Below are 26,811 nucleotides of genomic sequence, written 5' to 3'. Positions count from 1 at the left end.
ATCGTATCCTTTGCTATTCATCTAATTTATCTTCAATTTATTCCTACGTACACATAACACAACTTAGGCACAAATGACATTTCACTATTCCTCAAGTTTCGATTGAAAATTTTTAGCAATTAACACAAGAACCTATTGGATAATGAAATAGATATGTTAATAAGTAACCTGGATTTTTTTTATAGTTATGAAAATTCTTAAAATTCTTTAAAGATTAAAAAAAGTATTAAGATGAACAAAATAGATGAATAGGTATTATTTTTGTAAAGAGAATTAACTTATCAAATTTAAAACTGTCAGTGTCTTAAATATTCTCATCTGATTGAAACACTTATTATCAGCGTGGAGATTTTTATTATCAAGAAAGAGTTCTTTGACATTTTCAAAGTCAAGAGCTGACTAATAACAAGTGCATTCTACTATGACGCAACTCGATTATTTTTCTTCTATTGCAAACTTGTTCTGCGGTAAAATGATTTGTTTCCTGTAATAGTTTACTCCGCCTACGTGGGAGATCTAAAGTGCAGAAATCACTGAAATACAAAGACATTATATTATCATGCGCAATACAATGAAAGCTCTGGTGGCTACTTCAGGCAAAGGTTAAGAGATTTAGAGACAATCAATAGGAAGGATGAACCTCTGTATGCGATCTCATTATCATATTAAGCACGTTCGAATTCAATTATCGGCTCAATAAACATTCGTATTTTAACAGCGTATTCAATCCCTTGAATCGAAAGTGTTGATTTCAATAGAAAATCTTTCGTTTCTTAGTAGAAAATAGGAGTCGTTGATATCAAAAAACTACGTTTCTATTCTATCTATGCGACAGATAATCTTATCGATTTTTAATTACAAGTCCTTTTGATGAATCAAAGTATTGTTTAACTCGTGAAAAATAAAGAAAGTAATCTGCTACAGCTCTTTTACTTTTCATTGATTTAAGAATTGTGATGTAATAATTGTTACAAATAAGCCACTTTGTAGCAATATAATTTCTACAATTTCCATAATAATATTGTAAACAAGATAATTCAGCAAAAATAATAAATACGCAAGGAAAGATTTACCGAGCCGTTCGGAATTAACTGAGAGAGTACTAAAAGAGAAAAGAGAGGAATAAGAAGGAAATATTACGTTGAACATTACGATTAAATATTTGAAGACAAAATGGGAAAAGGAAAGAGCGAAAATGGAAAATGGAAAAGGAAAATAAAAGATCAAGGTTGGTGGAAGTTAAGGTCAGAGAAGAAGTTGAAGTAGAAAATAAATGGAAAGAAGAAGTGGAAACGAGGTTGGAATCGGTGAAAAGGAAGAAAAATAAAATGAAACGTGAAAGGAACGAATCGAACGAAATGACAATAAATAAAATAAAATATAAAAAATATAGCATATACTATATAATACTATATAATATATAAGATTTAACAGCAAGTTATATGGTGTTCTAACAATGAATGAATTATTACATGAATTAAGATAGTATTTTAATAGTAAGTTACAAAGGGTAAAGCAACGATTTCAATTTCCTATTAGAAACTTTTAATTATTCTCAAGACTTAACGTTTTAATTAACGTTTGTTAAACGTTTCTTCTCTTCGTTGAAACAATATAGCTTGACTTAATGGCAGCTGCGTTAATTAACAGTGGAATCATAGTTCGATAAATGTTGCCAATACAAGAGAATTCGTCAACGCCCCGACTCAACGTCACAGTTCACCACACTAATCAAATAATGTGAAACTCGTATCAGTCGACAAGTCTGCGCTCGTTTCAGACATTGTAAACACGTTTCTGCTAGGAAAATTAATATTCCAGTTCGGCTCTGCTTTGCGAACAGGCGCGGCTTCGAACAATCGTCATGGGTCTTCGGTTATAATCAATCGCCGCTTGTCGAACGACGAGACCGCACGTTCCGACGACTAAAGCTCGCGAACTTTCGTGATCCTGCTTCGTTATAGTATCCACGGTGTTCGAAACTTTTCTTCAAATTTATTAAAACGCACGCTTCAAGCTTTTCTATTAACTCCAGTTCTATTAACCTTATCTTTACTCGAATCTTTAGTAGTTTCACGTTTAAAAAATTACCAAATTATAAGAAAACGCGGAGATTCCTACGCTCGGAACGATCGTCTGGCCTTGGTCGATCTCGGTTCTAAGAAACGGAAGCGAGGACACTCGAGGGTGCCATAAATTACGCCCCTTCCTGTGCTACATTTCCTTATTTTGCCTACGAAAGTTTGAAGCTTTTTAGTGAAGAAAATTCGACAGTTGCAAGAAAGCATAAAGTAGGAGTTCGTTGATCAAAATCGAACGTGTGAATTCAATGACGAAGAAATGAACGAAATTGAAAAAGATGTTCCAGAAGAATCGACCGGTCTTCTGCACCCTAATCAGCCTTCCCATCAAACGCTATCTCCTCAGGTATGAATTCTTTTTATTTTCATTACTTTTTTGTATTGATTAGATAAGCGCCTCATTGAGATAGTCTCGCTCGCGCGACTTTCCTACTGTTTGTAACTTTTATCTGCAACGACGTGGACATAGACTATGTACAGTACATACATTGTACACTATGCACTTCGTGGAATCCTTGGGAAGAAACTTTTCTATTACTGCTATGTGCCGGTATTACTTCAGATATTACGAATGTTGTCCCAATTCCTTCATAATCTTCAATTAAATCGAATCATACAATCAATATATATTCAGATCTGAATCATTTGTTTCTCAAAGTTGCGCCTACCAGAGAATCAGAGCATTTTTATTTCATCGCAGTAATTAATTATATTTTTTTCTATTCTTTCACTTTCCTTCGTTCTTCTGCTACGAAGAATTGAACACCAATGAGGAACAAGGAAAATACTCTTGAAATGTAATTATTGGAAAAATTTGTGATACTACGCAAATAAGAAACCTATCTTAATTATTTCTATTAACAATTACTTTAATCAATCTACAATTCGATAACATTCGAAAGCGGAGAATAATCTTCCGCTGAGGAAAGCTATCTGGAAGAAAGTATCTCCAAAATATAAAAGCCATAACAAAAATATCACGAAACATCGTGGTTGATGAGAAGTTTATCTCATCTATGAACTATTATTCCATAAACTGAACTATTCTTCGTATAAAAAAAAAAAAGGAAAATCTTCCGTTCACGAGTGGCGAAGAAAAACATCTCCAAAATATAACCACAACAAAAACATCATAAAACATCGTGATACTCAAAACACTACATAGATAACATTGTCTATCCTGATTCTTCAATTACTTGGCTAAAAACAAAAACACAAAGAACTGCAGATAGTCAAGAAGCACTGATATCGAAGTGTCCTCTAACAATATCAAACATCGATGGATCAAACGATTTTTTCCTCGTTCGTCTTTTGCATACATGCACATACATCCTATGCATACATAATTCTTAGGTGTAGAAAGAGAAACATTGCATAACCGGAGAAGAACAGCTTAACATCAGGCAACATAATAATTTATGTCGTGTAATACGGTGTGCGCGCGAGATAATGAAGATAACAGTTTTAATCGTCACTAAAATGTTTTATCAATGACGCGCCTTATCACGTAGCCGCTTTGGTCGTCTGGATTCGAGTTTAGCAAGGCCGAATGGAATCCCGTAACGGTGGCACAATAATAATTGTTTAAACATATTGCGTCAATTGCGAGACAAATCGAGTCGAACGTGTTTCGACAACGTGACTCTCGTTTGAAAGGGAAAAAAGTATTTTCAAAATAATTTCAACGCCAAACGATCGACGTGAGGATAGAGAAATTGGTTTGTTTTAAAATATTAGTCTCGTTGTGTATTGTCTCGATTTATCTTAACTGAGGATCGAATCTCTTGTTTACCAGAGAGATGCTTTTTGTGTCGAGGCGAATTTATCCAGGTTTCTAGCATGTACTCGACTATTTCTCGTCTCCTTCTCTTTCTCTTTTTGGGCTTGTTATCTCATCGATTGTATAATCTTTTATCTACAATACAAAAAAAAAAAAAACAAGCAACAATGAAACATTCGTCACTGGCGAGTGGTCGAGGATAATGATAAGTGAAGAGGTTCGTTTCATGGAAAATTCTTACAGGATCGAGTTAAGATCATCTGATCGGCTGTTGCTCTTGAAACAATACGATTACTCGGAAATAACTAAAAGATATTAATTAAATTAATTAAATTTAAATTAAAGAAATTAATTAAAAGAGATCTTCCCAGATCGATTCTCCTAGCAGATATTTTGTTTACAAATAATTAACAACGATAAATATAGGAAACATATTTCCTTTTTGCAGATTAGATTAAATAAGTTAGAACAGGTAATTATGTTAACCCAAACGCGTCTAGTATACTTACAATTAGATGATTGTAATCAGTCTATTTTATTTTGTAATTTTTTCGCTTCAAATTGTTAATTTAAATCGTAAATAAAGGAAAAGTGACATTGCTTTTAAGAATATCATTAGACAAATTCTATATGTCTCAAATTCTTTCCAAGATCGCATTTTTTTATACTCCGAGAGAAATGTGTTTTTATTAATTATCAATAAAACGAAAACATATTTCATCTGATATTTTTAAACAAAAAAAAAAAAAACATATGGCTATAAAACGTCAAGCTAATTTCGTTAAAACCGGATATGTTTATCGCTTCATTAATAATCTATAGGGTATAGTATTTTGTATACATAAATCGAGCGTAGAAGGTATATATTATATTACATTTTCGTGGAAGTTTGATTAAATGTCTGAGAATTTTCACGGTTTACTTTCCGTTAGGCGCGATTGCTACATATCCGCTCGTTGATACGTGATCGACTGTATTCACTGACAGTAAAATCGGATTTGCGGGGCTTAGGCAGCGGTATTCTTGGAAGATCCTGTTTACTCGGTTTACTATCACGCTGCGAGCACGAACCGGGCAATTAGTAACTCCATGTCGCATTGTATACTGCAACTGTTGCTCGTTGTTTTTTGTTAACAAAGTCTTACACCGATAAAGATCACGATAAACCCTGCATGTCATCCAATGATTTAACCAACCGATTCTATGATTTAGAATTTCTTTGATCGAACGAGCTTTCGCGCAAAGAAACTGTATTAAACAAACATTTGTATTGTTCATAGTATCCACTATATTTGTATTATATTGACATCGATATGATTATTCTACATTTCTCGTCTCTTTCTCTGTTCTATTGCTACAAAGTAGAATGATTATGTGTTTGGTCAGACAAGCGTAGTTAGAACGTTTCTCTGTATATTCTCAATGTTCATGTATATCGTACGTTATTTAAAGTATTCATATTTTCAGCGACAATGTATTTTCACACCTGATGGCCTCTTAATTAGAACCGTTTTCATGAAGTAAAACGATCGTGTGTTTGATCAAACAGACGAGCTTGGAATGTTTCGATACGTGTTCTGGTTATTTATAAAATAATTTTTCATTTGAAGCGTTAATTTCTTGTATGACAATGTATTTTTACAGCTGACAAGTGTCAACCAAAATCGTTTTCGCCAAGTAGAACGATCACGTGTTTGATCAGACAGACTAAATCGGAACGCTTCGACACGTTGTTCTTGATATTTATGTAACAATATATCATTTGCAGCGTTAATTTTTATAAAGTTATTTTACGAAATAAGTAATTTTTGCCTGTTGATTAAACCGAATAGAAATCGAAGCTCGAACGTGTTTTAAATTAACATTAGCAAGATTAGAGATATTTCTATTTTTGGATGACATTTCACGGAGAGTTGCGGCAAAATTCAAGTGTAGATAGTTCGTTGTGTTATTCCAGATGATTTGTCCATTGAGTTCCATTGTTAAAAGTTTCATTAAATCTGCGATAATTCGCTGCTCGTATGCTTCACGTTGTTATCGTTCGGCAGCATTATCTTTACAAATGAATTGTTTCCTACTTATGGTAATGTTATTGTTAATGTGTAACGTGGTTCAATGTCGAAGCTATCGCGAAGTTTGAAAAAAATGTATCAGCATTAGAGATCATTAGGCTACTGTAATTCGAACGTAATCGTTTCAAAAAATCAGCCTTTTTACTACCGAATTGACTTAACAATGTCATTGATGTGACAGCATTGATTTTGCCAAACACATCGATTTAATTATTTAATTATTTGTGTTAATTAACTGATTAAGAAAAGATTCGTAGATTATCTAAACAAGAGAGCAATTAAGGACATCGATTATCATCACGATCGAAAAGTATCACGATCTCAAGTTAGATTAAAATTCTGTATGTATAGATTAATTTTTTTTTTCTTATCAATCGATAGATTGAAAGTTAAAAACGAGAAATCTCAAATCTCGACGCGTGTCTGTAGTATCGCCAGAACGACACGATCTATCGTGATTTGTTTCAGAGACTGCCAAAAGAAAATTTGTACTTTCTTTCTAAACCCATTATACTCGTATGCAATACCAACCATTCGGAATCATTCAAAACTTTGTAATATTTTCCTGAGAGCTAAAAAGAGGAAAAGAAGCTGATCCTGGTATAATACGCTAATCAAATAATACGTTCACGTGTCAAGCCATAAAATTGACAAATGTTTGTGTTAGCGAAACATTGTACAATATTTCTGTTCAGAAATATTCTTCTGAATCTGCTCAAATATCTGCCAAAGGAAAACAGAAGAGAGGATCTCTATCGTACATCTTCAGTGTATCCTATCACCTTTATCCTCGTCCATATCAAAATTGCTCTTCTCTCTTGAAACCTGAAACGAAATGGAAAGAGAAAATTTATATAAATCTTCAAATGAAGATTTTAAATTTTCATTAAAATACAGAGGATATGAAGAGAATTCTACAAAACATCACTAAGACTAGAAACAAAAGGAAAAGAATGTATCTCTGATTTTCCTTCAATCCAAGCGGCCTAATGCGATATATATCAAAGTTAACTGCAGCTGATCGACTCGTCAAATCTTTTAGATCTCCGAAATCGCACAAGGCGCCGTACAACTAACGAAAAAATTACAAGGATGACACGTCCCTTATCGCGGCACGGGTGATCGCGGGCTCGAAAATCTCGCGCAGAAGCAATGGATCGAGCCGTGTTCCGTCGATGCGCGCGAGGCCGCTATCAAACGAAGGACGTGTAGGTGGTGCGAGCCGCGGCGAATCTATCGGATTTAGTTAATGTCCAGCGCTCCGTGGACTCGGATGTTGCATCGGCTGCGACTAGCCATGACAGACGAGCTCGCCTGACTGCACAAAACAGAGCAAACGCTTCTATTGCTTTCTGCGACGTTTTCTTTTTTTTTTTTTTTTCATAAACCGCACGAAAAGAAACCAACGAACCTGTTAACGTACATCGAGTAACCTGTAGCCCAGCGACTGATCGATAATACACAACAGAGAGAAAGCGAGAGAGAGAAAGAGGGTAAATTTCGTAGCTGTGTACACGCTCGCTTCTCCATACGGAAAATTGTGCGGAGAAGCGTAATTTAATTCAAATAAATAATTGCCAAAATATATTTCATTTGACTTGATTTTACGAGCAAAATCAATTCCGTGGAAAATTGGTTACATTAATTGGATAGAGACTAATTTTGAAAAGAAAGTTAATCGAAAGGAAAGTGACTCTGAAAAATATTAATCAGAAAGAAATAGATTCTGAAAAATCATTCCTACGATCTATTACATCGAGCAATCCTCTCTCTCTCTCTCTCTCTCTCTCTCTCTCTCTCTCTCTTCACTAACAGAAAATTAATTTCTGTAATCTTTTTTATTAGCTCTTCGATTATTTTTTTAATGAATTTTGCTCGAGATTTGATTGTCCTTTGATATATGCCACTGATTAATCGCGAAAAAGCTACGTACGCGCGTGGCTCAACGATACATCGACGTAGTTCTGCGACCGGCATAGAACAGTCGCGGGATCCACGTGGACTCGACCGTACGTTTTTGTGTCTCGCATTCGTGAATTGAAACTAGTCGCGGATTCTCGATCGTGACTGAAATTCAGTGAAAATTGGTGAAAACACGCTAACGTAACTTTATGTGACACGCTGAAGACCTAATCTCGAGAGACAGGTGTCTCTTTTCTTCATCGATCGGCGGATCCACGAGGTCATCGCGTCTCATCGTTCAGGTAAGTTCAATTTTGTATGATATTTTTCTTCCCGATAGTTGAAACTTTCTGTTTCGGCGGAGGGAACAATGCTTCGAAGCAAATGAAGGATATCGTAAATAAATTATTGTAATTGACGTTAAAGTCGCGCTTTAATGGTACGTTCTGTAAGGCAATGTGCATCGATTGCGACTAAAGGTGCGCCAACCGCCACTGTTGAACGTAATTGCGTTTCAGTCTGATTATAACCAAAGGTTAACTAAGAATAATAGAATTTTTAATTCGCGATAGTTTCGCGGCACGAAGAGAAAATTTAGTCTCCGATATAAATAATATGGTTAGAAAAAAGTATTTGCACGTCGTTGTACTTTTCGCAAGATTTACACAGATCTATGTATGTATATATATATATATTGTTGTATTGGAATGTGAAAACAAATACTTTTTATAACTACTGTGTAGTAAATGTCAATTATGAATTGAATAAAATAGTGCGTAGAAATTCGACGAATGAAAAATGAATTTAATGGTAAATTATGGAAGTTTCCATTTATGACCAATTATTCCAATCTCAAAAAACAAATATCGAACTTCCTTCGGCCGTTTATCTTGCGTATCGCGACAAGCCTTCAGACCACGGTCCTTCAATTGTTTCAAGCGTCACAAAGAGATCGCGATAAAAGAAGGAAAAATCTACGTCACAATGCTGATTTCTCTGTTCTTGGTCAAATTCTCTAATGAAAAAAGCGAATAAAACGTCCTCCGTGAAATTTTCAAACGAAGAAAGAAAGTAAATTAAATATTAAAAGATCAATTTGCTCGACGACCAATTAGTGGCACCCGCAGCACAATTTCAGAAAAAAAAAAAAAGAAGAAATGCACAATCTAAATTACTCGAGTCCCGATAAATATTCCACGATATCTGCTTTAAAGCTTCGATAGCTGATTTAAAAGGAGGTTGTTTAATTTCTCTATATCTTTGCTGCAATCATTTCGTGATTCGTTCATTGATCATTCGAACATTCGTCGCACGATCGTTTCATTTCGTATGCAACGCTGTTAAATTCCTCTGTAAATTAATGATTCATGGAGCAATTATCTGCACCTGAAAATTGATACGGTTTGGAACTTGTTCGAATAATCGTATTTGACGAAGTGTTGATGGGGTTTCATCGTAAATTCAAATTGAAATTTGCAATTCGCCTAGCGATGTCACTATGGTAGAGGCAGGCACGTTAGATGGTTCCTCTAGTTCCTGTGATCCTTGACCTTAAAACCTAGAATTCCGGACGAAACTCACGTTGAGTCCTCGAACGACCTTCGATCCACTTCCTATGAAACGACCGTCGAGTTACTCGTCGCATTAAAAGCATCGTGTATCTATTGGCTTTTTTTAAACGTCAATACGTTTGTCACCTTTTACTAATTAAATTATTAGAGTTCGAAGAATGTGAAAGAGAAAAATATATATCGAGCTTTTAATATCACGATTTATATTTCGCGAACAGTCGTCTAAACATTGGATATATCGGTTCAATCCGTGATTTTTTATTTATTTTCGGAAACATATCCCTCAAAGGCGAAGGTTCTTTTCGCGATATATTTTTTCCGTTTCATACATATTCAAGATGATAATTGTGTTGATTTACATTGTTTGTTTGTCCTCCGATTAACATTTGTGTCATACGTAACGAGGTTCGTTCGTACTCGTCGATGTTCTATTTTTATCAATTATCAACCAGATAATTGTCTTTTTTTCTATCTTTCAACCGGAAATACTGCGTTCATCATTTAAAACAGACTCGTGCTCGATGGAACGATTCCACGTGAGAATTTATTCACAAATTTTTCCGTATACCGAGCCTTGTGAATTCTCAACTGGTTTTACAAAACAAAGACTCGTCTTAGGATCAGAGATTCTAACGAGCAATAATCACGACAATTGCAGTTAATTTCCCGGAATTTTCGTAAGTTAAATTTTACGTCAGAATAATTTCCGATCTGAAATACCTGCTGGGTAGTTTACAATATTTTATCAATCGATAGATACCGATATATCTCTACTTTCAAAATTATTCCTATCTGAATCTTTATCCGACCAGATTTCTTAAACAGCTTTTATAAGAATCACCAAACGGGATTATCCTTATCTACTTTGCAAGGAGATCTTGTGAAACCTTATACTCTAGCAACACGAAAAAAGAAAAATAATGATATAGGCAGATTGATATAATTCTATAGAGTCGACCATTTTTTGAATATATTACGTTTCTTACACGAAACATTTCGAAATTTTATTGGCGCTATTATGAAACTCAACTACGGCGATTATATCGATAAACTTTGAAAGAAATGTGAAAATACACTTACGGTCTAAAAGCTATTTAGCGCAAACTATATATTTCGCGGAGATGATAAAAATATTTCAATTATCTATTTGTTGAGAATTGTGGATCTTAATTGCCGAAATAAAAGTAAAGGAACACTAAGGATACATTTAGAATTTATGTTAAAATAATTCTAGATTTATTTAATAAACGATTTCCAGGATCTTCGTCGATATACATTTGCACGCGTCTCGGCACTCTCTTTGTCTCACAATCTTCCATACCGCACTGCCAACGGAACAGTACATTCGTCTGTTTTTCGAGACGCATACTTCCACACACTCATATTCACATACGTGTGTCACCACTACACGGCCAATCTAGTGTAGCACATAAAATTATACATATTTCAATACTATTCTATTAATAAGTCTGAATATTCCGACTAATACTAATATAATCTTTTCATCGAGCATCTGTTTGCTGTAAGTGTACGTTTTCATGTGTCATAAGTATATGTAAGTGTAAGTATGTAAGTTTTCTGTACAGTAAGTAATAACTTCTGTATACATGTTTCGATTAATTCCAAAATCGATATAATCACAGCAGCCGTGTCTCATCGCAATGCTAATGAAGTTCCAAAATCTTTTACTTAACCCGTACAATATAGATACGAAAGTTTGTTGTCATAAGCGTTCAAATACTTTTGCGTATTCACGCTGCATACTAATTACCTATAGTATACGTTGACAGTTGGTAAATATCAGGTATGATTTTCCAATCAGCTTCAAATTCCATCAACGTAGTCACGACAATCGTGTCCCATTACAGTATATCAATGAAATTTCACGAACTATAACATCTATATAAAGACACCTATAATGTATTCATATTTTTATGCAAATAATATTCAAATATTTTCTTGAACCAGCGTATTATTACCGACGAACGCTTACGTACGCTGTGTGCCGGATTTCCCGCTAGCTTAATTACAATAAATGGGACGAGAACGATCTTTTGCACGATAATGAGCGCAAGGTCGAGCCACCAAGTTATACATTCCGTGTTTGAGGGCCATGTAACCCGATCCTCCTTTGCTAAATCAGGATTTTCATCGTAGAAATATGGCTCCATCGTCGTTGACCCCGTGAAACCCTCGCCGTCTTTTATACACGAGATGAATTTCTATATCCCTTTGTGTCGAATTCTATGGAAATTCCAGCGTCGTCGTAGCTGAGATTATTGTACCGCGATCTGCAGCAACTTAAACGCAAGAGAAATCGGAATAAAGGAAATCCGACGAGAGAGCTAAGGTTGCAGAAAGTTTGTAAGTCAATTCAGGTTCCACAGTTGTCAGATGCATAAGTTAGATTGGAAAGATTTTTGGATGGTGAACTGAGGTTCGAGAGAAGCTCGGTACGCGCGAACCCAGACACGAGGAGTAAACGAAAAGTCGAAGACTTGTTAGTTTTGTTGCGACGATGTTAACACTTTACCGACCGATAGCCGATTTATCGGTTTTTTGTACCGATGCTTACCGACCGATAGCCTATTAATCGGCTTTTTGTCGCCGACGCTCACGGACCGATAGCCCATTAATCGGCTTTTTATCACCGACAATCTTTCTCATTAATTGAGCAGTAATTTGTTATTTAGTACTAAGGTACCTTGCTCGGTTGCGTCAGTTGCGTTGCTTTGTAAGCTGCCACAGTTTTATACCGATTTGAAAAACTTTACCGTTCGCGATGATCGAAAAGAATGGTATTGGAGAGTCTAAACCGAAACAGAGCCGGCGCCAGGGAGAATCTGCGCCTGAGCTGCCGGTCGGACGTGCGTATACTGTTGAACAGCTAGCGGTCAGTAAAGTGTTAAGTACATGGAAGATTAGAACTTCAAATTTTGTAATATTCCAGAATTTAGATTTTCAGAGACTTAGTATGTGTTTGAGTATTTGTAGGCGTTTAAGCGTTCGAAAATTTAGATTCTGCGGCATTTGTTTTTACAATTCTCAAGTATCCGAGAATTTAGGCACCTGGCAACTCGGATGCGAGAACAAATTCGACAATTTTTTAATATTCGAAAACTTTAGCTCCTCGAGCTCTTAGAATATTCGTAAGTTTAGGTTTCAACATTTTTTACGTGCTCGACTACTTCGGATTCAGAGTATTTCTAAATAATAGCAAACATAGAAATCTCGGCAGAGATTCTTCTGCGGAGAAGCTAAATTCAGGGACACTTCGATACGGAAAAGTTTACCAACGGTTTATCGATAAAAGATATATCACGAACGAGTCGCGAATGACCCAGAATTTCGCTAGCAATCGTTGAATACACGATTCCTACAACTCAGAAGACTCAAATGCGGAGTAATATGGCTGATAATTTTATTCACCTTGTTAATTGCTCGTCAGAAGACGAACCTACATTGGAAATTGAAGGACGGTACTTATAAATAATTCAGTGTTTGTTCATCGAACGTACGTCTTGTTTGCCATTGTTATTATAAGAAGCGGTTCATATCACTCGCTATGAATTACAGATGCTTTAAAAATCCTTCGATCATCGTCCACGATCACATTTTTCAAATTCACGCACTTTTTTCTTCAACACGATCGTGTGAGTCTATCGTATCTACGGTATCGTATATCTATCTATTCGTATCATAATTCTTCGAATCTTGAATATATCATAATTTTCAAGTCGTGGAAGAACGCTTGTGGTCAAGAACTCTGCAAGAGACCTTCATATACATTTTTCCAACATCCACGTTCGAATTCATTGTTCGAGTTTCCTGTTAAATCCCGAAGAGCGTGTTAGCCACTAATTGTTACTTTAGACCGCGCGGGATCATTAAATTTTCCGTAATTAGACTTACGATGGATTGTGGTTACAGTGGATGAACAATCATTCGTTGGAATTTTTCATCGTAATTCGTCGGAATGTGTTTCTTGATTCGTTGTAATCGTGGTTTTTAACGAGATCATGAAACTCGTGAATTTTGTACCCGTTTTACGAAAACAGAATTATCATAGAAATTTTAACAAACCCTAATCGCACTTAATTTTCTTGCAATTTTTACCATTTTTCTCTTTCTCGACGATTTTCTTGTTTTGTCTCGAATAAAAGTTTCAATGCTTGTTTGTCGATCTTTTTCAGAGAGCAAACTCGATGAAAGACAGAAGGGCACTTGAGAAAATAGTTGCCAAGTAAATACAGGAAGATCGAGGAAGTGAAGGTGAAGTGAATCGCGAAAGTTAAAGGATAGTAACTCGAGGAAGTGAAGTAGAATCGATTTGGAAAAATTGGTAGAACGTTCGCTGGATTATGGAACCAGAACAGGATACAAAAATGAAAAGCTCGGCCGACTATGTAAAGGCCATTGAGAGTGGCGTTCAACCGTCTCAGGTGACTACGTTCTCTGTGAAACGAGAGCTGCTTCTAAACTTTGGCTGATCTACGCGGAAACTTGTATTTGGTATCTTGTACAGTGTGTTAATAAATTTTGTTACAAGCAACGAGCCTCCGCTATTCTATTTTTAAATTATTTTTCTTTCTCTTTATGAGAATCGAATGTTTCTTTGGCGAGGAAACTTAAAAAAATACAAGGAAAGATAAGCAGAGGATTATGTTCAGAGAAAGGGATTTGTTTTAAAAGATTATATTTAAAGACACTTCAATTTGGGAAACATCGATGGAGGAAATTTACATTTGGGAAGAATTAGATGTAGGAATTTTAGGTGCAAAGAAACTTACGATGAAGGTAACGTAAGTATTAGAAAACCTAATTTCAAAGGATGCTAACCATAAGTGCAAAGAAACTTAGGTCATACTATGTATTTTCTTTAGGTATTTGAGAACAACTTAAGTTTAATAAATTCCAGGAAGAAAATTGGACCAAGATACTCTAGCTATTTGACAGTTCAAAGGATTTTGGGTGTAAAGAAATTTAGATTATAGTACAATTAAAAAGTTAAATTATAGTGAAAATGTAGATTTAAATGATTTCAGCTATAAAAGAATTTAAATTGCAGTATTTTATTTAGATACTTGAGAATAACTTAGGTTTAACAAATTCCAGGAAGAAAATTGGACCAAGATATTCTATTTATTTGACAGTTCAAAGGATTCTAGGTGTAAAGAAATTTAGATTATTGTACAATTAAAAAATTAAATTATAGTGAAAATGTAGATTTAAACGATTTAGCTATAAAAGGATTTAAATTGCAGTATTTTATTTAGATACTTGAGAACAACTTAGGTTTAATAAATTCCAAGAAGAAAATTGGACCAAGATACTCTAGCTATTTGACAGTTCAAAGGATTCTAGGTGTAAAGAAATTTAGATTATAGTACAATTAAACAATTAAATTATAGTGAAAATGTAGATTTAAACGATTTCAGCTATAAAAAGATTTAGATTATAGTATTTTATTTAGATACTTGAGAACAACTTAAGTTTAATAAATTCCAGGAAGAAAATTGAACCAAGATATTCTATTTATTTGACAGTTCAAAGGATTGTAGGTGTAAAGAAATTTAGATTATAGTACAATTAAAAAGTTAAATTATAGTGAAAATGTAGATTTAAACGATTTAGCTATAAAAGAATTTAAATTGCAGTATTTTATTTAGATACTTGAGAATAACTTAGGTTTAACAAATTCCAGGAAGAAAATTGGACCAAGATATTCTATTTATTTGACAGTTCAAAGGATTCTAGGTGTAAAGAAATTTAGATTATTGTACAATTAAAAAATTAAATTATAGTGAAAATGTAGATTTAAACGATTTAGCTATAAAAGGATTTAAATTGCAGTATTTTATTTAGATACTTGAGAACAACTTAGGTTTAATAAATTCCAGGAAGAAAATTGGACCAAGATACTCTAGCTGTTTGACAGTTCAAAGGATTCTAAGTACAAAGAAACTTAGATTATCGTACAATTAAAAAATTAAATTATAGTGAAAATGTAGATTTAAACGATTTAGCTATAAAAGGATTTAAATTGCAGTATTTTATTTAGATACTTGAGAACAACTTAGGTTTAATAAATTCCAGGAAGAAAATTGAACCAAGATATTCTATTTATTTGACAGGTCAAAGGATTCTAGGTGTAAAGAAATTTAGATTATAGTACAATTAAACAATTAAATTATAGTGAAAATGTAGATTTAAATGATTTCAGCTATAAAAGGATTTAGATTATAGTATTTTATTCAGATACTTGAGAATAACTTAGGTTTAATGAATTCCAGAAAGAAAATTGGACCAAGATATTCTATTTATTTGACAGTTCAAAGGATTCTAGGTGTAAAGAAATTTAGATTATAGTACAATTAAAAAGTTAAATTATAGTATACTGAAAATGTAGATGTAAACGATTTCAGCTATAAAAGGATTTAAATTACAGAGTTGTAAATATTTGAGAACTAAAGTTCTAGAAATTCCGGGAACAAAATAATTAATATTAAAATGATCCAAGAATTTACAGAAGAGTGTAAATTTGACAATTTCAGCATCAGAAAAGATTTCTAATTTAAAAAACAATCTTTTCGCAGGATATTGAAACGACGGTGTACAAACGACGATGGGCAATTCTAATGATCTTCGTGCTGTACAGCGCCAGCAACGCGATGCAGTGGATCCAATACAGCATCATCGCGAACATCATAATGGTCTATTACGACGTGTCCAGTTTTTCAGTTGACATGACTAGCATGATCTACATGATAACTTATATTCCGTTCATCTTTCCAGCGAGCTATCTGCTCGACAGATTCGTAAGTGCGACCACCAAAGTTGTATTTGATCAACTTCGCCTGTTTTATTTAAAGAATCGTCTGGAAAAATTGATATCCTTAAATCGTGTTTATCTATGCATGCACCGAGTTTATCGTAGCAGAAATATTTCAAATCAGTTAATTTAACTCGATCGGAAGTTTAATCTAATCTGCTTCGTTATCGAGAGCGATATCTCGGAGAATATCTTTATATTTATATAAAAATTGGATTTTTCATTCTCGTTGCATTTCGAAAGTTGTTAATAAAGAAATGAAAGAAAAAATTATGGAAGAACGTATAAAAATACAGAAAAGTTGCATTCGATTTTTTTTTTTTTTTTTTTGATGCTTCTTACAATTATTATGTATTTAATGTGCATATTATACTTTGATCGCACTGTAATCTGATTCTGAAAATGACTATCTGTCTCTTTGCTTTTTTCTTCTTCTTTAAGTCTTTGGGGATGTTAGTTCTTTCGAAAAGTAAAGCATCGACATCATTTATAAGGAAATTTGATTATACGCTTTGAGGATTAGTGGATCAGTAGTAGGTTGTAAATTTATGTGCGGAGGAAGATAATTCGATTAAGCAGGTTGAGTTTGTTAAGTCCAAAGATTTCGAAATACAAGGAAAATATCGTATTTACCATTTCGGTAAAACAAACGTAGTAATTTGAATTAATAATTGTTCTCGTCCTCTCTTTATGATCTTTGATGATCATAATGTCGATGATATCTCCGTACGAAACAGACACGACAGATTTGATTATTTACCTACAGATGTCTGAAATTAAAAATTATTTGCAGTAACAAAATAATCCTCTATCAAAAACATGAACATCGAAGTATATTAAAATTCTCGTACGAACATGTTATACTTTAAATACACAACAAATTAAATCTACACGATTTTTCCAGTCGAAGATCAATAATCTTCCTTACATCAATTTTCTCCAAAACAGATAAATTTATTTTACAAAATTCCTCTGTTCGAATAATATTTCGGAAAATCTAAGTTTCTTTAAAAAATATATTTTCTTCTCTTAACTTTACTAATGATATCTCTCTTCCTAGCGTTAATTTTCCTCGTGATAAATAACTTCATAAAAAGAATTCTTCCACGTCTGTTCGAATAAAATTCTGAAAAAATTATTCACTTTGTAATATTTTTCTTTTCTTTTTTTTTTTTTTTTTGCAGAAAATAAATAAAATGAATCGTTGATTTCAGGGGCTCAGGTTCGCAGCCTTGGCAGGAGCGATCGGGACCACGCTCGGTTCCTGGATAAAAGTGTTCAGCGTGAGTCCAGATCGGTTCTGGATTACTTTCGTCGGTCAAACATTCGTCGCTGTGAGTCAAGCGTTCGTGTTGTCGGTGCCAGCACGTTTGGCGGCTGTTTGGTTCGGCCCGGACCAGGTCAGCAGCGCGTGCAGCATCGGCGTTTTTGGAAATCAGGTCAGTCACTGTCGGATCGAAAAATTTCCAACTAGCTTTGTATCGGCTGCATGCTTCGCAAAATTAAAGTCGAATGGATACGATGGATATTGATTGTAGCAGACCGAAGAATCACCTTTTACAGAGAAGATGAATGTTTTTACACGTTCATTTTGGAGGATGTTTCAAAATTGTTCCGAGCCAACCTTCTACGGCCTTTCAATATTTCTGGCCCAATTTTACTTCCATTTCGATAGATGAACGAATTTCAATCTTTTAAGAAAAGTTCTAGGAACATCGAAACAAGAATTTATACGTATTAAAAGCGATCCTTTCGAATTTAAGAAATTTTCTAAGAAGAAAAAGTACGTCCGGATTAATTAATTAATAATTTAATAAAATTGAATAATTTACCGGTAAAATCTCTAACACGAAACATTTCAACTTGTTGAAGTGTTTAATTCCACGATCTTTGATCTTGCACATCCTTTTCAAGCTAGCTCAAACGTGATACCTCTTACGAAACAAGTTCGCTTTCATCATGTCTATTTCCCATAACTCAATTCTCGAATACGTAAACCAATTAGAATTACTCGCTGGAGAATTAACAGCCAATTATATGAACAGGCGAGTGAACTATCCTTCACCAATTAATTAGCGCACTCTGTTGAACATGGTCCTTCCGAACGTCGTTTTACATTCTACTTCATCTATGTAGTGTTTCAAAGCGCTATGCTGAGAAAGGCATTCCACATTATCATATCAGACTATTGTCTCAATTACCGTCTCAAAAGTCAGCGTCAATCAATTTACGACGATGATTCCTCCACTTTAATCGATTGACCGTGGTAACAGAAATGCGTATCAAATGCACACGATTTCCATAAATGGAGTCATCAGTAAGTGGATCTGTATTACTCCGTGATAGTTGTTAAGTAATGGTGGCGATAAATGGAGCTCGAGTGCACAATACCTGTGTGGTAGAACTCTATTTGGAGGGACAGGCTCGTTGAAGAGTTAAGCAGTGATTAGATGGGAAACAGAGTCGAACCGTGCACCCACGTTTCATTTCGCGGCGGCATAAGGGGATCCTGGACCCCATCCAGCGAGTTAAAGAACGACCACATTGCAACAAGCTACGCACCCCTTTCCACCAGCTTCTCCCCCCGGGGAGATAATCTGTTCAAGGTGCATTGTCGACGAGATTGCTTTGTTACGAGCTGCGTGCCTTCGTATGGACGAAGATTATATTAGATATAAACTTCTTTCTGCTCGAAAGCTTTATATTTTACCTTCCATGTTTTTCCGAATTTTCTATTTGAGTTATCGGAGGTGTTGAGTTAGCTGGAAAATTTATGGCGACATAGGAAAAATTGAAGAGTAATACAGGTTATGAATGTTGATGCGTACGTGAGAAAGAGATTTATATGCAAAATACTATGCGAAATATCGAAAATAGAGTATTCATGATTATAGTATTCAGAATCGAATTTCCATCCAGATTGCGTTGTTTCGCTTAACGACGCTAAAGTAAAAAGCGTACATCGCTTAAAAATATAAATTATATATTTGCATTTCTCTTTCGTCTTATCAAGTGTTGAATATATAGGATACGATAGAATATATCGATAATTAAAAATTGATCTATTTTCCAACTAAAAAATCGAACGTTCCGCTTGTCTTCTACGAAATGGAGCACGCGATAAAGCTTTTATTAGAAATTCCTATTTGTTGTATGGTATTAACGAAGAAATACGCGATAGCTATCGTAAAATTGATATAAATGATCGTTGACCTTGCTATTTATGACGTATCACCGCCTGTACATGTTCGCCACGGTTCTCGCAAGCTTTCGAGAGCGGAACTCTCGTCGGAATCGCTCGTGATGAGCTGAAAAGAATAATGATCTGTCACTTCCTTGGAATAACAACAATGGGCGTCCAGCATCTCTCCGCACGTCAGCAATTTCATTACAAAACTTGCCTACCAAACATGCCACTATAAATAACATTCTCCCTTTTCATTTGGAAAAATTCCATCATTTTCCATTCTTACTTTTAAACGGAAGCTAACTTTTACATATATATTTTTATTATTTATAATAAGTTAGAATAATCGTTGCGTTATTTTCAGTTGGGCATAGCAATCGGTTTTCTCTTTCCACCGATGCTGGTGCAAAACAGCGAAGATCCCAACGTAATTGGCCGAGGACTGCACGTGATGTTTTATATCGTCGCTGCTTTTACCACTACTATTCTGGTTCTTATACTTCTATGTGCGTGTAATAACCATAAACCTAAGATTGAAAATTCCTCGAAACGATGGTTCACAGCTAAACGAGATTGCCCATCGTGTGGATAAAAATAACGATCGAATTTTTCTTTCAGTTTTCAAGTCTGAACCACCGATTCCTCCGAGTCCGGCGCAAGCTGTACAAAGGGAGGCTGAATCCACGGGAAGCTTCTTCGTCTCTGTGAAGAAACTAGTCACAAACACGGGTTATTTGTTATTGTTGCTCAGCTACGGCATCAACGTGGGCGTGTTTTACGCTATCAGCACGCTCCTCAATCACATAGTTCTTCAATACTTCCCTGTGAGTCTTTCGGCTTCTTTCCTTTATTTATTGCGTCCTTTGATTCTCGTATTTTGTTTAATTAAAAATTAAACCATTTTACCATTACAAATTTTACATAACAAATTTTACCATTAATATTATCGTTGTGTTTTTATTTATTTTCCGCTCTAATTTTTCATATCTTTTAATTACATCGAAGAGACTGTATCATTTTTATGAAATTGCAAAGTTATTTAGTACATCTGTATTGTCGATCCGCAAATATCTAGAATCATGAACAAGACGCTGGAAGAATCGGCTTGACCATCGTGTGCGCCGGAATGTTGGGCTCTGTGGTGTGCGGCATTGTACTCGATAAAACGCACAAATTTAAGTGAGTAAATCTGACAAATACGTGGAACGAAAGAGCGTGCTTAACAGGTGGCTTGAATTTTAATTTGAAATCGATTTTCAGAGAGACGACATTGGGTGTGTATCTTCTCTCATTCTTTGGCATGATCATATTCACGTTCACGCTAGACACCAGTGAAATATATGTTATTTACATAACAGCTGGCATGTTAGGGTAAGTGCAAAGCTACTATCCCTCTGATATTTTGAAATATTATTTAATCTTAGAGATCACTTCTATGAATTTTAACATAGCCGAGGTATTTTTATTTTTACTTTTTCTAAAGCATTTCAAAAGCATAGAACAATTTCCAATAACCCCCAACCATTCAACAGAATTCTTTAAAAATGTTTCTAAATAAGAATTTTATTCAAAAAAAAAAAAAAAAAGAGAAAAAATTCTTCTTCCCATGTAATATCAAATTCCATGAAAAATTCAACGTTTATTTTCCAAATTTTCTAGATTCTTCATGACCGGTTACCTTCCCGTGGGATTCGAGTTCGCTGCAGAGTTAACATACCCAGAACCGGAGGGAACATCCACTGGTTTATTAAACGCAGTGTGTCAAGTGTTCGGTATTGTCTTCACGATTCTCTACGGTTATTCCTTGAACGAGTGGGGCGACTTCTGGGCGAACATCTTTCTTTGTGGCACGTTGGCCCTCGGCACGTTGCTCACCATCATCATTCCCAACGATCTTCGAAGGCAGAAGGCCAAGTTTTAAGCGTTGATCTTTCGTGGTCGAAGGTTAATTGACAGAAAGCCGGAGGAACGATCGACTAGTCTTCTTTGTGATCGATGATATTGCGAAAGTAGAGCTTCCGCGCCAAAGCATGATTATTTTTAAAGCGGATGAGACAGATGAATTATCAAAGGCTGATCAGAAATGGTTGATTCTGTTAAAATATTAGATAAGATAGGTCCTCACAGCTCGTGTTTCTTGTTGTTGTTGTTATTATTACTATTATTATTTCTTTCTTCTACATGCACGGTATTTCTTTAATTCACAAGTTGCAAGTAACTTCGCCAGAATGTTTAAAAAGACTTCAGACATACAAGACGACAAGATACTGATGTATCTTCAAATCTTGATGATATAGATTACCATTAAGAAGAAATACATATGTCCAAATATCATTTTAAGCGAACAAACGAGGTAGAAGAGGATTAAAGTAATAACAACGGTAGTCTACATAAGTAAACGATAACGTTGGGCATGGTTCATGATCTGAAATCGTACTGAAATATTTCATGTAGCCTGGTAGCCGAAGAGATCGGAATAGATTTACGAATGAGATTAATCGTGATATCGTTGACTATACGAGCTTAGAGAATCAATGGCCTATGCTCAGACATAGTTTCTTTCCTAGTGTTTCTTCTTCTTTGTACTGTGGCGACTCTTCAGTATCGTGGGGTGAGCCTATTGCGTGTAGGTAACGCGTGGAATTCCTCTGTTGCGTCTTAAGCGAAAGAAAATCGAATGTAGAGCAAGCTACAGAGCCAGTTTTCACGTAGTTTTAAGGATCAGATACTCTCATCTCGTTATTCGTGTCGTTCGATGATTCCAAAAACGAGTTTCGCCGAAGATCCTTTCTTTTCTTTCTTCTCTTTTTTTACTTGTAGTGCCATCAGTATTAATGCCATCCAGTGTTTTCTATGGCTCTGATGAATGTATACTGTTGGCCATAAGTATTATTATTGTAAAAGTCTGACAAATTTTATTTTATTTGGTACTGTACATCGTGCGATGCGAACGAAATAAGACTTACAGGGGAGTAACAAGAGAATAGAAGCAACGAATTTACACTAAATATTAGAAAGTATCATAATACTTATGGCAGACAATGTATAACTTGAGTTAACTTTCGCGCTCTGAGACCTCAAACGATACGAATTACGACGAGAGAATTGTGCGTTATTACGATTGCCGTTCCGAAACAGCGATAAGTCGTTGAAGATAGTATTTTCGTGGAAGTCGGGGAGGAACGGAAGGAATAGTATCGATAATAATGATACTTGTAGCGAATAGATCATTCCAGAAATATTATCGAGATGCTGTGCATCCGAGCGATAAGTAAAATCTACTTATTCTTGTTACTCGTGTAAATGTTTTAATCGAATACGTAGAGTAGATCTCTAAATATTGATCTTTGTGGCGTACAAATCTATCAAATTAGATTTCCTCGATCGACGTAACTTACGCAGAGTGTATCGTACAGGATCTTAATAAGCGTTGGCGAAGTCGTTTGATCTTTAGTAATAATACTTAGGATGCTCATTCGCGATAAAACTGAAGCAATGCGGAATATATCAATGGAAGGAGTATTTTTGAAACGCAAATGAGATAACGAATGTTACATATTTGTGGAAAAAGTCTTTCAAAATTTGCAAATTTGCCTTTTAAAACTTACTGTACTCGTATCTAGAAATTTACTGTAAATGATTCTATCAATTTAGTTCTATAGTTGAATCGAGTGGAAGACGAAATGACATGGAAGATGATTTTAATAGAATCGAGTGGTTTTTACGGTCTATCCGGTTTAATAAGAATTTTCGATAATTCGATGACCCAGAAACGGCGCGAAATATGCGACCCATCGAAGGAGCAGATCGCTCCACTAGCACAGAAACTCGATTTACGAGGTGGTCGCCTCAAGCCCCGATTAAGCTTGCCTGAAATCATCGAGGAAAAATTAATTATCGCGCGAAGGTCGATTTGGACAAGCTAACAGATACCTGAAAATCAATTTTTCTCCTAGTTAAAAGTGGTTTAGGGAGCGTTGAAACGTCGTTAGACTTCGCATTCTATTTTAGATTACAGAAAATCGATGTTATCGTTACTATATAGAGCTAGATCTAGAATAAAGCATTTCGCCCGTTTCGAATATTTCCTCTAACAAAACAAACGACAATAATCGTAGCTACGCGTACAAACCGAGTATTAAGAGAAACATTGTGAAACACTGTAGTGATAACTGTCGTAGATCACCCATGTGTGTACTAATTGTGTACTATTTTTTATAGGATATTATCGTGTGTCCTAAAGTCGCGGGGCCAGTCGCGTAGAAACGAAAAAGATCGACAATAAACCTATCAGTAAGAGAAACAAGGATTTGAGATCGATAGAGATATAGCTTTCTTCTATTTTTGTAACATTCCGACCGCAGAGAAATATTCAGAGTAAAATTGCACACCGTTTACTTTCGCTAGATTTTTGTGTTAGATTTTTTACATTAAAAGAAAAAGAAAAAAACAGGAAGAACGACTTGTTCTACTTTCTTCACTTTGCAAAGATGCATCAACCACGATGAAAAATCTCCCAGGAACGAAAGTTTCCGGAGCTGTTTGTCAATTAATTGTCACGAATTCTTCAAAGAATCGAAATCACAAAACGAATGAACAATTCGAAGATTTACAGATATAGAGGCACACGTGTACGGATATATGTATATATTTTGTCAAATCGATGTGTATATTTCACGTGTGTATTTTATTCGAAGTCGTGTACGTCTCTGTGCAAAGCTGTTTCAAACATATCTTTTATAGAACGATATTATTGAACAATATTAACGCGTTGACTGCCACGTGTTTTTGTACAAACGAATTTTGTACACCGGAAGCCGCAACAGATCACAAAATACTGCACAGCAACATTTAATTCTTATAAACTATTATATTGTATTTGCGCACTTTTCTCTGACAATATTACATAAGTCACTTTGTCTTTGAAAATTTGTCAGTCATAATCTATTTATTTGAACCATTTTAAAAAATTTGATAACATGGATCACTGACGACCATCGTAGCAGTTAACGTGTTTAAGATTATTACGATAGTTACCATATCTCGATGTAATTTAAAGACAATATTAAATGTTAACACGTGTCGAATTTGTATTGTTAAATAGTCTGCTAAACAGATGTACCGATAATCGATAATGAGGAGTTCCGAATGGTTTTTAGTAGAGCGAGCTGCTTTTAATTAAGATAGGTCATTCGTGAATACGCGCTTTTATTTGTGTAGAGAAATAGGAATATAGAAATCGGAAGCTTGCTGCCGAAGAAATATGTAAGATGCGTAGGTTTTATTACGATCTCGTTTAACTAATTTTGCTGCATCAGCAACGACTAACTTTTTTATTCAAACGAAAACCATACAACGTACGTACTTTCGTATATCCGAGTGGATGTTTTATTAACTCATTAACGTCGAAACGGTAAAATAACGCGTAAAGGTTACGTAAATGCAACATCACTGAAAAACGTGTATTATTTACGCGTTTCTTTGCCAAGATAGAAAAAACTGTTAAAATATCAAATACTTTACAAAGTCACTATTAGTCGAATTAGAGACATAGACAAAATTTCCATGATTAAAGAAAAATGTGAAGATATTGAAAAGCTACCACCTCACTAATTTCAGCGAGCTTGAAATATGTTACCAAGATGATCGTTCTGAACAACTTTTCCCTATACATATAACAGGTGTTCTGTTTCAGTTTTCGAGTTATACACAAAAGCTTCCTTGATTTCATATATGTACTTTATATCTATATTTTATACAAAATTGTACATTAACATTACAAAGTACATTAAGATTGTACATTAGACATTGTAATTGAAGAGTGCTTGTTAAAACACTGAAAGTGAACTTACGTACAAATGTAGTACAAATTCATGAAACGGAACAAGTGTGTCTGTAGAAAAGCACGTACGTGCCACCTCTTAGTTGTACATAAAACTCAATGTTCCATTCGTTTCAGTAGATGGCATAGACAAAAGCCATAAATCACTTAACTAACGTCTATTGGCGCTTATATTTTCTTCTATAGAGGCAACGTTGTAACACCATTTTCTAAGATTATTGTTAACTACTTAGAAAGGATAATTACACTTAGCTACTATACTGTAGTATTTTCAGTTGGTACATTTTGATTGGAATATTTTCCGATAAAAACAGAAATTTTCTTTTGCCATTCAATTTTACCACTTATAATGTTGTGTACAAGCACTCTTCGATTATTGCGTGCATATAGATGTGCGTGTCCAAATTAGAACTTTGTCGATGTAATTGCATCGTTATCGGTAAGTGCCTCTCATGGTAACCGAGCACGCTTGTAACAAATAGAATTTGACAAAATTTCTAATGGAATGCACATCGTACTTATTCGTAACTTGGAATTTTCTCTTCTTTTTAACGTCACTGAATTTTAATCGCTGATTTATATCACCGCCGTCACTTAAATAACCTAACGCTACTTATTTGGAATTCAGTGACTGGAGCTTTTACTATTTTTCCCATTGTTTATAGGTTACTATGGAGATGAAAAATGCGACGTTAAAATTCACGGAGAGATAACAGATTCGACAGTTTCACAAGATATATATGGTACGAAATATACCTTTGTGTATAATTTGAAAATTAGAATAAACTACCCATTATATGTACAGGCAAAAATTGTTTAGAACGTACCTTTTCGATAGGTTGACCAAAACAAAATAATTTATCATTAATCGATTTCTTCGATCTTTACAAAATCGTAGACTCTAAATGCGAAAAGAAGAAATGAATCAAACCTTTAGATTTTCTTTTCATAGTTGCAATGTTAAAAGAATTCGATAATATAAATTAACCAAGAGAGTTCTAAGAGTTGTGTTGCGTTAACGTAACATTAGTCGATAATGAGTTAAGCAAGGTAACAGTTACTGAATGACTGACTGGTTCGTTTTATTCTTTTCTTGCTCTCTTTTTCTCGGGATATACTTCTATTTACCTCCTAAGAATCGATCGATGAATTTTTGTCGCATTAATTCTTTAGACGAGAAAAAGAGAATAAGGTAAAAATAAATCGAGTTTGGAATATGATCGATCGACCAACGATATTATAGTCTTCCGTTCTTTTTTTAATTTCGCATCTTCGAACGTCGTATTTATTATTCGTTAGCCGCTCATTTTGTAATTAAATTTGAAGCTCGCAACGCGTTTCCATTTGTTTCCTCCTCCCACGAGCGTATTAATTTTTATGCGAAATCGTCTTGTGCGTTCTCCTTAAATAGCAGGAAACGCGCACGACAAAAGTCAAATAAAAGTCTCTGTGATTGTTGACAATATCCGCTATTTGATTATCGTCTGAATATGTAGAGCGATAAGATGCTTCGAAGATTTAAAGCTTTAAGATTAATCTGTATG

At 34.8% G+C, this 26,811-nt stretch overlaps 1 protein-coding gene across 2 annotated transcripts; it reads left to right on the top strand.

Moving 5' to 3' along the window:
• The first annotated feature begins 2,232 nt into the window (after positions 1-2,232).
• LOC117205367 (uncharacterized MFS-type transporter C09D4.1-like) lies at positions 2,233-23,822 on the top strand. 2 transcript variants are annotated; one of them, XM_033443703.1, is made up of 10 exons: positions 7,146-7,426; positions 7,779-8,137; positions 13,600-13,848; positions 16,003-16,224; positions 17,453-17,677; positions 19,790-19,931; positions 20,044-20,249; positions 20,501-20,604; positions 20,686-20,796; positions 21,085-23,822. In XM_033443703.1, exons 3-10 carry the CDS (start codon positions 13,768-13,770, stop codon positions 21,344-21,346), a joined length of 1,353 nt encoding a protein of 450 aa, XP_033299594.1. In that variant the 5' UTR covers positions 7,146-7,426; positions 7,779-8,137; positions 13,600-13,767; the 3' UTR covers positions 21,347-23,822. The 2 variants fall into 2 exon arrangements, with proteins under 2 accessions (XP_033299593.1, XP_033299594.1); XM_033443702.1 differs by lacking the exons at positions 7,146-7,426; positions 7,779-8,137; positions 13,600-13,848 and adding an exon at positions 2,233-2,427.
• Positions 23,823-26,811: the final 2,989 nt, after the last annotated feature.

This window comes from Bombus bifarius, unplaced genomic scaffold (assembly GCF_011952205.1).
Source record: "Bombus bifarius isolate JDL3187 unplaced genomic scaffold, Bbif_JDL3187 scf7180000007990, whole genome shotgun sequence".
Classification (NCBI taxonomy): Eukaryota; Metazoa; Arthropoda; class Insecta; order Hymenoptera; family Apidae; genus Bombus; species Bombus bifarius.
This window is presented reverse-complemented; position numbering and strand designations above follow the sequence as displayed.

Excerpts from the sequence above, each read along its gene's own strand:
- LOC117205367 (XM_033443702.1), top strand. The coding sequence starts at position 2,341 with ATGAACGAAATTGAAAAAGATGTTCCAGAAGAATCGACCGGTCTTCTG. Across the intron at positions 17,678-19,789 it reads TCGGCGTTTTTGGAAATCAG|TTGGGCATAGCAATCGGTTT; the intron begins GTCAGTCACTGT and ends CGTTATTTTCAG. Across the intron at positions 20,250-20,500 it reads TAGTTCTTCAATACTTCCCT|AATCATGAACAAGACGCTGG; the intron begins GTGAGTCTTTCG and ends GCAAATATCTAG.